The sequence below is a fragment of the Hemitrygon akajei genome, chromosome 17 (assembly GCF_048418815.1).
Source record: "Hemitrygon akajei chromosome 17, sHemAka1.3, whole genome shotgun sequence".
Taxonomy (NCBI): Eukaryota; Metazoa; Chordata; class Chondrichthyes; order Myliobatiformes; family Dasyatidae; genus Hemitrygon; species Hemitrygon akajei.
The window spans coordinates 36,830,004-36,845,479 of NC_133140.1; the positions used below are offsets into that span (position 1 = coordinate 36,830,004).

At 43.4% G+C, this 15,476-nt stretch overlaps 1 protein-coding gene across 2 annotated transcripts in view; it reads right to left on the reverse strand.

Moving 5' to 3' along the window:
- carmil2 (capping protein regulator and myosin 1 linker 2) overlaps positions 1-15,476 on the reverse strand; it is a 151,205-nt gene that overhangs the window by 52,881 nt on the left and 82,848 nt on the right. For both annotated transcript variants that reach the window (XM_073069923.1, XM_073069924.1), the window contains 7 exons: positions 11,506-11,582; positions 9,405-9,509; positions 6,744-6,813; positions 5,208-5,289; positions 5,030-5,126; positions 4,867-4,921; positions 3,306-3,478 (listed from right to left, as the gene is read on the reverse strand). In XM_073069923.1, coding sequence (XP_072926024.1) covers positions 3,306-3,478; positions 4,867-4,921; positions 5,030-5,126; positions 5,208-5,289; positions 6,744-6,813; positions 9,405-9,509; positions 11,506-11,582 — 659 coding nt within the window. The remainder of the gene's footprint in view (positions 1-3,305; positions 3,479-4,866; positions 4,922-5,029; positions 5,127-5,207; positions 5,290-6,743; positions 6,814-9,404; positions 9,510-11,505; positions 11,583-15,476) is intronic.

Consider the following 15,476-nt stretch of genomic DNA (forward strand, 5'->3'; position numbering starts at 1 on the left):
TTGTCTGGGTCACTGCTTCACTGAGCTCCCGGTGAGTATTAAACACTGTAGTGCTGGGAGTCACTTAGAACTTTCTCTCAGCCAGATGCAAGAGGTGAGAAGCCACCAGTTCAAAGAGGAGCTTATCTCCACATAGCCACACTCTGTCCCTCAGCATTACTAAAAATAGGTCACGCAGCACTGCTTACGAGAGCTTGCTGCCCCTAAACCAAACAGCAGTAACACCTCAGAACGGATTTGCTGAAATGTGCTTTGGGCCACCATGTGAAAGATGCCATACAAACACATAAATTATGTGAAGGAGTCACAACTTGCCCCGTCAACATCATGCTGAACTGATTGTAATCCCTGCTTCCCTGTGATAACCTTTCACCCTCTTGCTTACCAACTTTCTGTCTTAAAAATACACAAAGCCTGTAGCTACAGCTTTTTTTTGAGGAAGAGGGTTTTGTTGACACACAACCTCAGAAAAGTATTGGCAACCCTTTACTGTTAAATAATAACCCCCGATTTCAGAATATCACACAAAAACAAAACACAATCTCCACCCTCTCTTTTTTCTTTGATAATCATTGATACAAACACCATCGATAGAATTGGATGTTGATAAAAGACTACTTCTCTGAGCAGATGCTCCTGCACAATGGGTCTCTAACACAACCCCTGATGTCCACTTGCTAACATTAATAGATGAAAATCAGATGCTTTGAGTGCGTGAATTCCTGGAATTGGAACGTCTCCAAATAACAATTTTCATTTGTTCTCAACTTAGTCTGATCAATCCTGAGCACATTTGCCCCAAACTAAGAAAAATAGAACCAGAAGTTCCATTTGGATGCCTTGGTAAGGTAGTGGTCAGCGCAATGTTATCACAGCTCTGGACTTTGGAATTTGGAGTTCAATCTGGCGTCCTCTGTAAGGAGCTTGTATTTTCTCCCCATGGAGTTTACTCTGGATGATCCGGTTTCCTCCCACGGTCCAAACACGTACCAGTGAATAGGTTGATTGGTTATTGTAAATTGTCCCGTGATTAGGTTAGGGTTAAACTCTGGGTTCTTGAGGGTTACAGTGCAGTGCAGCTCAAAGGGTCAGAACGGCCTATTCTGCAATGCATCTCTAAATAAATCAAATATTTAAGATGAAATGTCGTCAACCTGAAATGTTAGCCTTGTTTCTCCTTCCACAAGTACTGCTGACTGATGAGTATTTCCAGCTTTTTCTGCATTTACAACTCATACCGACTCAGAGATGGAAATGTTACAAAACAAAGTTGACATTAGTGTCAAAACCCAAGCCCTGTTATGAGTGCTGTTTAAGGGCTTTAATTAGAATGAAAATAGGAAGTGAAAATATCAGGATTTCAGGAAGCTAACACGAGGAAATGCGTAAGGGGTGAAAGTAAGGGCAATGAAGACAGAGTAAATGTACACCCTGGACAACTTACGCAACTGGATCCTCAGTTTCCTCATTTGCAAACCCCAATCAGTTCAGATTAGCAACAACATTTCCCTCACAATCCCCATCAGCACAAGGCTGTGTGCTTAGCCCCCTGCTCTACTCACTTTACACTTATGACTGTGTGGCTAAGAACAGCTCCAATGTCATATTTAAGCTTTCTGAAAACATCACTGCTGTGGCCGAATCAAAGGTGGTAACAAATCAGCATATAGGAGGGAGGTTGAAAATCTGGCTGAGCGGTGCCACAACAACAACCTCTCACTCAATGTCAACTAGACCAAGGAGCAGATTATTGACTACAGGAGGAGGAAACCGAAGGTCCATCAGCTATCAGGCGATCAAAGATGGAGAGAGTCAGCAACTTTGAATTCCTTGCTGATATCATTTTAGAGGACCTATCCTGGGCCCAGCGTGCAAGTGCGATTAGGAAGAAAGCACGACAACATCTCTCCTTCCTTAGAAGTTTGTGAAGATTCGGCATGACATCAAATACTTGACAAACCTCTATAGATGTGTGGTGGAGAGTATATTGACTGGTTGCAACACAGCCTGTTACAGAAAAACCAATGCTCTTGAATGGAAAATCCTACAAAAAGTAGTAGATATGGCCCAGTCCATCACGGATAAAGCTGTTCCTACCATTTAACATATCGACACAGAGTGATGTCGCAGTAAAGCAATATCCATCATCAGGGGCCCTCACCATCCTGGTCATACTCTCTTCTCGTGGCTGCCATCAGAAAGAATGTACAGGAACCTCAGGACTCACACCACCAGGGCGAGAAACAGTTATTACCCTACAACCACCAGGTTCTTGAACCAGTGGGGGATAACTTCACTTGTCCCATCACAAAAATGATGAAATCACAGAACAAGAATCTTCAGACCTGGATTATTAATCTGGATGAGTCTAAATTCCACAATGACTGGTCCATAATTTGATTTAAACAACCACTGACTCAGTACAAGCTAAATTAAGGGTAGATAATACAGGCTGGATCTGTCATTTAGGTCTGCACTCCAGAGATGAACAATTGAAAAGAACGTCATCTTTTTCTAAGTATGTAGTAGTAATTGTGTTGATAATTGTAAAGTTAATAAGGAGGATCAATTTTAGTTACTGGGAAATTACTTAACCAATGTACTTTTGACATTTTGAATACACCTTTCCTGTTGGTTCTGTACAATTTTCATATTTCAGCACTGGTAATCAGCATTACACGTTCTATAAAATAAGCATCATTAACTGCATTCTGAAGCAGTACCAGTCATGGTCTCTGGAGAAGTTGTACTTGACTCTGTATGTTCATCATAAAAGTGGGGCATTTTATTGGAATCATGTTACTTGCTGCGTCAGCACTGTGAAGATTCAAGTAGTTTTACACTGTTGTAACACAATCCAGTCCTCCCGAGTTTATGATTGCCCGACTTATGGAGAATCTATGTACACGAACAAGCGTTTCCGGGAAACAAGCTGGAATCATCCACTGCTGCGGGATTGCAGGCATTTCCTGCAGGGTGGGGAAAGAGCAACCCCCCCACCCCACACGCTCCTTCAGCATCACAGCTGAGCTGAGCAGGACTGGGAGCACAGAGCAGGTTGATTCAGTCATTCTGTGAGGCGTGCTGGCACCTGCTCACTCTCCTGTCACGGCTATTTCCATAATCCTCTCCCACACACCACCTTGTTCGCGTTACAGGCAGTTCTCAGGAACAGAACAGTGTCCTAATCTGGGATGACCTGTAAAGTGTAGAACTATTTTCTGCCCAACTTTGCTCACAGTCCATGTGACATAAACTCTCGGTGACAGAGGGCTAATTCATATTGCATGTATAATCACACATACTCAAGAGTTGTATTAATCTGCAAAGCTTTGGCCAGCATCTTCGCTCCAATGTCTCCCATGGCATTTCCACTGATATCAACCTTTTTCAGGCAGGTGTTGCTGCCCAGAGCATTAATGAGAACATTTGCTCCAGATTTTAATCGTGAATCTGCAACCGACAGTGACTGGAGAGGCTGAAAAGAAAAGAAAAACTTTCTAAAATTATTTCCTTATAAAATGCACTTTGACCACACTTTTGCCCTTGTTACTTCTTTGCTTTCTTGCCCATTTATGTAATTAACAGCTAAAAGGGGAAACAAATGGCTGAATCGAAGGCTTTGATCTGTGCTGCACTGTGACAACTAGGGAAAGGGACCAGGCTTTCTTTGTTACAAATCCGTTGAAATGCATCAACAGCCAACACACTCTGAGGGTGCGCTACATTGGCAGCCATGTTTCAGGCGCACACCCAGAACTGACTCATCCTACCCCGCACATCTTTGGAATGAGAGCACCCAGAGGAAACCCGTGTGGGAAGAATGTCCAAGTTCCTTACAGACAGCACCAGGAACTGAACTGAAGGCGTTGCGCTAATCATTATGCTACTGTGCTGATCTCAAACTTTTAAGAGCCTGCTGCCCATGGAGTCCTGCTGGCAGGGATTGAGCGCTCACTCTCTCCGGAGTTTCTGAGAAGCAACCCCTGCCCTGCGCCTCTAAGCACTTGTAAATGAGGACACCGAGCGCTCTGCATCTCTGTACCAGCCAAGTCAACTCATGCTATTGTCTTCACTAAACTGCTCTTAAAATTGATCCCCAAGCTTTCAGAATCTAAAAGAAAACCTGAAGCCATATGTGAATTGACGAAGCAGAATGCCATTTGGGGTTCCCCAATTCCCATGCCTCCCCCTCCTCCAAGCAATTTCGTTGCTGGGAGATATTGTGAATATGCAACTAGAAGCTTTCATAAAGGATCCTGAAAATATACCAGAGTACTTCTCCTTTTTGTAACGTTAAGCAATTTAAATCCAGTAAATAGGAAAGCATTTAACAGCTTGAAAACTAGTTGAAACACTGAAAGTAATATCTGTTTCCCTTTTATGTTTTTGCTATAAAAAAATTTGCTCCCTTTTGTCTCTGCACTCTTCCTATCGGCCATCTTTTATAGAGATAGGCCATTCCCGTGTTATAGCCGCCTGTCTTATTGACATACAAATATGTTCCTTTCATGTTGTTATTAAAATGCTTCATTAAAACTGTTCATATTACATATTCCTTTAATTTAATCAGGGTGGTGTTGGCGTGAAACAATGGCAAGTAAATGATATGGATTACAAGAGAAAATGTATGTTTCTAACTTACAAAGTTAATTGCCTTACAGACATCTCTGAGAAACAGAACCCTTGCCTAAACTTGGAGACCACCTGTACTTGCTTTTTACCGAAGTTTCAAACTTCCAGTAGTGATAAAGGATCAGCTAACTTTGTCATCAATTTTTCCCCCACCAGAGTGCCTTGATTCGAAATGTTTTAATTTGATTTGCTTTTATGATCGGATAAAATAGCTGAAGGCGATACACTTACACATTCTTCATCCTGGATAAGCTGAACAATCCTGTGAAGAACGTCTGCCAAAGCTCTGAAAATATTAATCCAAACATATGCAGTTAATTCAAGTCCATCTAAAATACGAGCAGTAAGTGTTCTTTTTAGAAAAACGTCAGCATGTGACAAATCCTATATTTACTTTGATTTTATACTGAAATTTTTCCCAAGTGCTACGTGTCGGATGGATTTGCTTCTCCCAATAGATAAGACCAATGTTACCATGTCAGAGTCAAACCCTGCGAAGGAGAAGAAACATGAAGTGAACACCATCAACTTGCTCTGAGTCGGTCAAATTTTTTCTGCAGGAAGTCACCTACCGTTGTCTGATAAATCTAGACTGCTGATAGCACTGGCGTCAATAATATGATCCTGGATCACCTGAGCACCTGCTGATCTCAGCTGAACAAGACAACAAAGAGAAGAGGTTTGCTTTAATAGGCATTCTGGGCTGCACTTCCTTTCGTGGTTTGTGCCTGAAGTGTTGAAAGCCAAAGACCCACCCAGGCTGGTTAAAGGTGACAGCAATAGTTAGGCATTATCCAGTGAAGGGTCTCTGCCTGACACATCAACTATACTCTTTTCCATAGATGCTGCCTGGCCTGCTGAGTTCCTCCAGCATTTTATGTGTGTTGCTTGGATTTTCAGCATCTGCAGGTTTTCTGGTGTTCGTGTTAGACATTATTTAATCGCATTGAGTGAAACAAACTTATAGATGATTCCTTTTCAATGGTCACACATAAATCTGTGCACTGAAAGCTCCTGAGGGCTGAGCACGAGGAATTACTGGGTTGTACACCGCAGAAAGTAGGCCCTTCAGCCCATCATCCCTATGTCACCCACGTACACGTTTAGACTGCCAGACGGAGAAGCAGAATTGGGCCACTTAGCCCAACTCTGCTCCGCCATTCAAACATGAATGACTTATTATCCCCCCTCTGCTTATTCTTCCACCTTCTCCCCATAATCTTTGATACCTTTCATTTGTTAACCCTTTCATCCCCCAGAATAGTTCTTGCAAACCTCCACTGGACCCTTTCGGTCTGCCAGCATTTTCTTCTCCAATTATTTTTACATTCTACCTTATCAATCACTGTCATAATTTTATACATAGTACCTCCATCAAAGTCACCCCCCTCCATCCTCTGCTCCAAGGAAAACAATCTTAGCCACTCGCCAATCTGACATCCAGCTCCAGCCGGATGTATCTAACCACTCAGATAGCAGCCAGCCCAGAGAAGTGGATGAGAAGGAGGCTGAGGACAATAATGACTCACATTCTGTATTTTCACCCTTGGGTGCCCCCAGCAAGTAAACAGGGCTGTCTTATTTGAGTAATAGCATATCTTGATGCAAGGAACTTGCACAACAGGGAACTCTACAAGCATTATTTACCAAGCTCAGAGGCCTACTGTAATATGGTGGCAGGTTGCACAGGAGAAAATGACGTTAAATTATTTTGCTTTACTATAAATAGGAGGCTGCCTATGTTGATGAAACTGCACTTCTGTTATTTCATAGCTGAGCACTTTTTCAATTTGCTTTTGCTGATCATTAATAATGCAGAAATTCAAGTTCTTCTCTTGTTTTTTTGGAAAGCTGGCTTCTATATTCTTCTACTTCCTTCAGATTTAACAACATTACCAATTTAGAGTTGCTGCTTTCATGCACATGACTTTCTTTTTGACCTTGATGTTTTGAAACAAAAGTTATGAACCCAGGACAAGTAATGAATGTGTTGGAAAAATCTTAAGTGTCAAAATATAGAAAAGCGCCATTATTTTGTTTTTCTTTAACACACAAAATGTCGCGTAGGTGCCCTCTAGGGAGTGACGCATCGCGTTCCTGCCCATTACCTCACAGTTACTAAGGTCCAAGTGCACATCGCAGATGTGGGTGTTGCAGGCGAGGCCTTGAAGAATGGCTCTGTGGAGTATAAAGATAAAAACTATCAGCAAAGCCAATTGCCATTCTGAGCACTAAACGAGGAAAGCGTACGTCATCTCAAGAACTTGATGATTGTGCTTAGCAATAAAACTGGGATTTCCAAAACTGACTTCACATTAGTTCTGAAGAAGGATCTCAGTGTTTATTCATTTCCACAGATGCTGCCTGACCTGCTGAGTTCCCCTGGCATTTTATGTGCAGTGCTCTAGATTTCCAGCATGTGCAGAATGTTTCGTGTTTTCACGTTCACAGTTTTTTTTTGACTTTCTCAGGGCGACAGGCCAGACTGTCCGACCTGTCTCTGGTTTTCATGTCTACTGAGACGGTAGGGCCTGCTACATAGCAAACCAGCTTCCTGACTAACCATCTGACAGCAAGGCTGAATTCATGCTGTGCAGCCATTTTGGAATCTCACTGTCTTTGCTTCCACAGGCACCTCCGCTTCACCTCCCCACCCTTCCGTGCCTCCAACCACAGCAGAGGCGCCCCTCAGGGCTGTGTCCGAAGCCCTCTCCTTCACTCTCTGTACACCCATGACTGTGTCACCACCCACAGCTCCAATCTGCTAATTAGATTTGCTGGAGACACTACACAGATTGGGCAATAATGAGGCAGCCTACAGAGAGGAAGTCATCACCCTGACACAGTGGTGTCAAGAGAACAACCTCTCCCTCAATGTCACAGAAACTGAGGAGCTGGTTGTGGACTACAGGGGGAATGGAGACAGGCTAACCACTATTGACATCAGTTGGTCTGGGGCTGAGAGGGTGAACAGCTTTAAAGTCCTCAGCATAGACATAACCGAGGATCTCACATGGTCTGTATATACTAGCTGTGTGGTGAAAAAGGCACAACAGCGCCTCTTTCACCTCAGACGGTTGAAGAAGTTTGGTATGGGCCCCCAAATTCTAAGAACTTTCTTCAAGGGCACAATTGAGAGCATCCTGACTGGCTGCGTCACTGCCTGGTACAGGAACTGAACCTCTCTTAATCCCAGGACTCTGCAGAGAGTGGTGCTGACAGCCCAGCGCATCTGTAGATGTGAACTTCCCACTATTCGGGGGATTTACAAAGAGAGGTGTGTAAAAAGGGTCTGAAGGATCATTGGGGACCTGAGTCACCCCAACAACAAACTGTTCCAGCTGCTACCATCTGAGAAACGGTACCGCAGCATAAAATCCAGGACCAACAGGCTCTGGGACAGCTTCCTCCACTAGGCCATCAGACTGATGAATTCATGCTGAATACATTTATATTTCTATATTATATTGAATATCCTGTTGTACATACTATTTATTGCACATTTGGATGGAGATGTAACGTAAAGATTTTTACTCCTCATGTATTTGAAGGATGTAAGAAATGAAGTCAATTCAATTCAGATTTTCTTTTCAAACCCTACTATGCGGGAGATGCACAGTGCAAGTGCATCCTGATTTACATCACAAATGTTTTTCCTTTACATGATCTTCAAAATCTATTTGCCGTAACTCAGCCTGCACTACCACGAATTTCACTTCATCTTTTTTAACAAATCAGCCAGAGTAACTTCCTTTTATTCTTTATGTATCACTCAAAATATGCTTCGATGTGTCTGCATCAAAGCACAAAGGCTGGACTCTAATGGACACTGTTAAAAGATGATCTGTGAAGTCTAAAAATGACTAGAAGTGACACAGCCTGCGGCTTGTGCATCTTTTAACTGTGTTCTCTGCAGGGTCTCAAGTGGAATGGGATCTGAAGCCATGGTCCACCCGTAGGCATTAAAACCACCACTAGTTATCAACTGAGTTCTTGAGAGGACAGACTATAGTTAGTAAATTTTCTGTTAATTGCTACTTCAGACTGCAAAAATGCTTTCTGACTAGAGAAACCCTGGAGTTTTCTCAGTGCAAATTAATTTTCAAAATGTAATGGTATTCAAACCACTTTTATCAGCCTGCACGCTCACCCGCTACTTACTGATCGGCCATCAAAATCAGTTACATCATCTGAGCTTTAAATCGTTGAATGACTGTAGACCTACATGCTGAAAACTAGACTGCTTTGAATAGAACCAGACACTGAAAAATAGAGTACAAACAGTGTTTGAAAATATTACGCCACTTTATCAGGATGAGTAACATCCCTGGACCTACAGTACATACAAAGGCAATTTACGATGGCAAAACATCTCACCTTTGGGATTGTTGAAGGAAAGTGAAGCTCCCAGAGGTAATTCACAGGGGGAATGTGCAATTTCAGAGGTCAAGATTAAACCTAGGTCACTTGAACTCTGAACAAGCTGTGCAGTTAGGCTGCTTGACAGATCTGGGTTTTACTAAAGAGTCTCCAATCACTGCTCCATTGATTTCCAAAGTCTTCCTGAACTGAAATTTTTGCAGGTTTGCTCTGTATGTTCTGAAGTTCCTCTGCAGAGGTCACCCATTGGTCTGCTTGGGAATATCATCTTAAAGTGTTGTCAACACAGGCATGGAGTCATTATAAAACAAAATCAATGCCTGTCTTTGGAATGATCTGGACATTTATTACAAGTTCATAGTTAAATGCTTGACTGGTCTATCATTTACCTTACTGCTTCTAGTGGTAGCTTAATACCAGACAGAGTGATGCACTTCAAGGATAAACAGGTGCTGAAGAACTGTTTCATCGAAGAAGGGATTTCCTTTACTTTTCTGCAAGAGATGACATTGCACGGATCAATAACCAGAAAGCTCTGCATGAATGTTCAAAATGTCTGCCAGAGGCAATGGTCAGGACACTAAAACTGCTGAACTGCCTAATGAAAATGAAGCTTGCACCAAAACAGCAGGCTGGGCAAAATGTCGGCTTTATGACTAGAAGGCTAACTGAAAATCAGAAGCTGGAAATTCTAACCGGCGCTTAACTGAAAGGAGGACATGACTGATGGCATTTTATTTGCAGTCAGATTCATCACCAAAACGATTTTACTGAATACATGTCAATGACTCACAGAACACCCACTCAGTCTTTCACTATTCGTGTGAGTTTGTTCCTCTTCCTTCACAAAATCATAAGACATAGGAACAGAATTAGGCCATTCGGCCTAACAAGTCTGCTCTGCCACTTCATCATGGCTAATATATTATCCCTCTCAACACCATTCTCCTGCCTCTTTCCCATAACCTTTGATGCCCTTACTAATCAAGAACTTATCAACCCCCATTTTCGAGATGCTCAATGGCTTGGCTTTCACAGCGATCTGTGGCAATGAATTCTACAGACTCGCCAACTTCTGGCTAAAGAAATTCCTCCTCGTCTAATAGATATCCTATTCTGAGGCTGTGGCCTCTGGTCCTAGACTCCCCCATTTACTGTCACATTTCTCTGTCTGTCCGATGAAACGCCTCCAGTTGACTATTAACCTCTGAGTTAATAAACATCAGATTCACCATTTCGAGCTTCCAGATTTAAAAAAAAATGTATTCATCGCTTTCTGTTGATCTTTAGCAACATGCCAGAGATGAAAGTGGAAATATATACTGATGAGCACAGCTGAAGAGGAGATGGATTGTATTATTGGGAAAAGAACACAATGGAGAAGAAAAATGCAGGGTCCATGCCTGAATTACCAGTTAGATTTGTCCTGGTCTTGCTACGGGAGGAAGTGCAGTGTGCAATACAAGTCTTGTAAGATGGTCTTGTGTTTTATTTGTTCTTGCAATCTGAATGTTGCTGCCTACAAGCCATTGTGGCCTGGTGTGAGAAGTTAGTTCAGTGCAGACATCCATAGCATATGGGAGCTAGGGCTTTACTCTTTGGAGAGAAGGAGGATGAGAGGAGACATGATAGAGGTGTACAAGATATAAGAGGAATAGATAGAGTGGACAGCCAGCGCCTCTTCCCCAGGGCACCACTGCTCAGTACAAGAGGACATGGCTTTAAGGTAAGGGGAGGGAAGTTCAAGGGGGATATTAGAGGAAGGTTTTTCACTCAGAGAGTGGTTGGTGTGTGGAATGCACTGCCTGAGTCAGTGGTGGAGGCAGATACACTGGTGAAGTTTAAGAGACTACTAGACAGGTATATGGAGGAATTTAAGGTGGGGAGTTATATGGAAGGCAGGGTTTAAGGGTTAGCACAACATTGTGGGCTGAAGGGCCTGTACTGTGCTGCACTGTTCTATGTTCTATATGAACCATCCTGAGATTTAGAAGGTTCAAACTGCAGACCCTTTGGATGTCACTTCAGTTTTACAGCTGCTGTTTCACGGGCAGCGCTAATGATTATTTTTTTTTATTTTTAGCTAATGTGTGATCCAGCTTTCAAAGCAGCAAATTCAGCTGGTTTATGGAGTCACTCAGGGCACAGGCAACTCAAATAATTTGGGATTTCTGCTTCTCTCTATAAATTAGCCTGATTCAAATGCTAACAGAGAAATCCACCAATAAGCAAAAAGGAGGCATTGAATCACAACTGTCTGATTTCTCAGCTGATCTCACAGGACAATTCTGATGGGAATCAATATGTATCTCTTTGTCACTAAAACTAATTACCTGGACATTACAATATTATCGTTGTTGGAGTTTGTCCTGCATGAATTGGCTGCCATTCTTTCGACAACACCAACCATCAATGTGGTAAAACATTTTGAGACATCCAGACACTGTGAAAGGCACAAGAGCTCAGTTCTCTTCAATTCATTGGACTTACTTGTGTGAAATAACATTCCGGTTGAGAATCAGAGAGGTCAGATATGTACAACACCCTTGATTCAGAGCTCCAAAAAGCTACAGTGGAGAAAAGAGAAAATCAGCTGTGGAACACCAGAGTATAATCTACAACCTGTAAAAACTGATCATTAATAAACATTCTTTATGTAAGCTCAGCATATGATGGAATCGCTCTCACTATTCCTCATTAATTGAACTTGGCTAAGAACTTCATTATAGGGCACACCACATTGCAATGTGCATTAAAATCAGCATTCCAGGGTGCATCAGCGGTACAAAAGCTTGACAAGTACATCTTTACCTGCATATGGATTTTTGAAGGTATATACTGAAATCTTTTATCAAGCAACTCCTGCTCACTAATCTGCTTGTCAGGTCCCACTTTGGATTTCGTTAGGACTTCTTTGGACCTGACTTGATCCAAGCCGGGCTTCAAAAGTGGAACAAAGAGCTACATTCCAAGACAAGGTGTTTTGGCTGTGGTTGTGAGAGGAATATTGTCCCGCTAAGATATCACAGCAAGAGTTCTTCAGGCAGTATCCTAGACAACCATTATCAACTCCTTTAACAATGACCTTCCTTTCATTACAAGGTCTGTAGTGGGAAAGATTGCTAAAGATTGTACAATTGTTAAAGACATTTAGCAAGATTTCACCAATGAAATCAATCTATGCTTGCATGCAGCAAGACCAACACAACATTCCATCATGACTGATAAAGAGAAGGGAACTTTGGAACTATCACAGTGCTGGGCAATGACAGTCTCCACTCAATGGCATTACCATTCCCAAATTCCCCACCATCAATATCCATTACTATTCCCAAATTCACCACTGTCAATATCCATTACCATTCCCAAATTCCCTTCTGTCAATATCCTGAATTTTCACAATACTATTCCCAAATTCACCACCGTCAATATCCTGGATTATCACATTACCATTCCCAAATTCCGCACCGTCAATATCCATTACCATTCCCAAATTCCCCACCATCAATATCCATTACCATTCCCAAATTCTCCACTATCAATATCCATTACCATTCCCAAATTCCCCACCATCAATAATCTGGATTACCACTGGCCAGAAACTCAGCACACCCAGCTGCTGTGGCTACAGGAGCATATTAGAAGCTAGACCCCTTGCAACAAGAAACTCATCTCCAGACACACTAAAACCTTTCCACTCTGTACATGCTGCTAGCCCAGAACATGATGGAAAACTTTTCATCTATTTGGATGAGTGCACAGACTCCATCCAATACACAGCATATTTGACTGATACCTCAAACATCACATTAAGCATTCACTTCCTACCGATGTTTATCGTGTAAAAATAATTTACAGTTCATTGCCTAGGCTACCCTGGCTGCAGCTGCCAAACCTGAGTGTCTGCCACAAGGAGAAGCATTGCACCATCACTTGCAGGTTTCCTTGCCCATTACACATCATCCCAAATGGGGAATATGTCACAATTTTTTCATCTATGCTGGGTGTAAATCCTGGAACATCTTCCATGGGACTACCTTCACAAGAATGGCTTCAGAAGCTCAACATGGCAACTTTCTCTCTCTCTCTCTCTCTCTCTATCCCATTGGATGATGATGGTTCCTTTCAGTCAGTCAGTGGGGTTTGATCTGTGCGTCCTGCAGTGGCTGTACAGGGCGATCCTTGACAGGCACTGCTTGCCACGTACTTGGCAGGTGAGGCCTGGAGGGGCAGCAGGGGCAGAAGCTCTGTTGTGGCACTTCCTGTGCCTTTCCTCTGTTGCCTCTATGAGCTTGTTCTCAGCAGCGTCCACACCTTTTCTGATGGCGTCCCTCCACTGTGAGCGATCTTGAGCCTGATCCTCCCATGTTGATGGGGCAATGTCAGCTTTCTTGAGGTTCCTGTGCAGAACATCCTTGTACCGATGTAGAGATTGAATCAAGAACCAGAAAAGCCTGCTTTACCTTTGATCAGCTGGCAACTTACATGTATGATCTCAAGATAATTGGGATGGAATAGAAGCTGGTGCAGCCAGTGACATGTGCAGTCCAAGACCTGAATTCATTAAAATATTTTGGATCAAGGTACCAGTGAAGCTCATCCTTCTGCCTCTCAATGACCCTCAACAAAGATGTGAGGGAGAAGGAGAGAATCTGGGTTGAAACTTGCTCCAGGATGTTTCTTATGACTTTAGAACTGCATTTTGAATTACTTTTAATGCTTTCATAAAAGAAGTGAGAACTTTAGCAGCAAAGTGATTACTGTGTGTTATATAGAATTGATATTGTTTCTTAAATTCCTCTCTCTTTAATGTCTCCTTTTTTCCTTTTCAAGGTGGCTGGGGTTCTGTTGAGGTCCTGACCTGCAAGTGGCCTCTATTGCATTTTTTTTATGGCAGGTAAGTTCCTGTTCCCGGAGCTTTTCTCCCAACATTCTCCAGGCGCGACTTGGAAGATGGCAGCTCTGGGGTACGACCCTGCGCACGACCGATTCCAGGCCGGCGTTGCCAATGGAGGCGTCGCGGGAGACGGAAGGCAGGATTTCGCTGTGGCGCATGTGTGGACGGAGTTCTCCGTAGTCGAGCGGTCACACTCTGTCTCTTGTTCTCTCAACGGTGGGAGAATTCGGTGCTGACCTTTGAGTCGGGAAATCTCGGAGTAAAAAGCGACGCAGCAGGCCGTAATATTGCAGTAGCCACTGTCAGTCTCCCCTTTCGCTGTGAAAACGGGTGATAGCTCTCTGTCCCTTGTTAGTGAGAGAGACAGAGCCTGTGGCATGAAGAACTGTCGGGTAAACATTAGCTTTTGTTGATTGTAGGTCATGGTCTCTGTGAGGAGCGTGGTGGGTGCTGACACATTTGCTGAAATGGGTTGGGGGTTGATGCATGGGGGAGGGGTGGAGGGGGCTTTGAGGTTCTAATTTTCTCTGTTGTTCATTCATTTGGGGTTCCTCTGTTTCTCGTGGATGTCTGCGAAGACAAGTACTTCAGGTTGCTTCTTGTATACGTTCTCTGATAATAAATGGAAGCTTTTGAAACCGTTTGGCTGGTTTTATTGCAAGTTCTTGCAGTTCTCACCACAAAGCCCAGGAGGTGCAACCTTCACAATCAGGTCTTCAAAGGACCTACGCCACAATGCAAGCAACTTGCCTCCGGGGTGGGGGGGGGGGGTAGGAGCTTCGGTGATAGGGAGGAGAAGTGAGAGCATTCCCAGAACATCAGAGCGATGTGTACAGGGCAGTAGAATGATGCCTGTAGGAAGCATGAAAGGGGGAGGGGACACAGGGATCCCCAGGCCACTGGGAGATCGCAATGGGGACGTAAACGCCTGCACTTTGGGCGAAGCCTGAAGTGCAGGGAAATGCTCAAATCTATTCTTGTGGATGGACGAAAGATAACCCCATACTCTTCTTGAGCATAGGGTTTGGGCAGTCTCCACCATCAGCAGCGAGCAGCAAACTACGAGAAGTGACAGAGATTAGTGGATCAGTCTGGGCTGATCCTGAAGCTGGAGAGATGGGGGTGGTCCTGACTAATGTTCCTGGGCAAAGCTGTGATGCACCATCAATAACTCTCTGAGACGTGAGGTGAGATATCGGCTTTTATTGACTGGAAGAAAGAACAAGCAGCAATTGACCACCATGTTACATCCTGGAGACTGAGGGCCGGGCTCAGGCCCCAATCGCCTTTATACCGGGGTCAGTGGATGGAGCCACAGGAGCAGTCAGCAGGGGGGCGTGTCCAGACAGGTGTATGTAGTTCACCACAAGCTGTCAACGTATGTGTCTACTTGCAGTCACGGAAAGTCATCCACCAGCGTGAGGACGAACAGTGCACTTCAAATGATTCTCCTTTCAATTGCAGAGGAAACTGGGTTAACGAAACCTGGTTGTCGTATAAATAGTAAGAACCATCATTTCTCCAACCACTGAGGTTAGCAGCTCACAAACACATGAATTTTGTT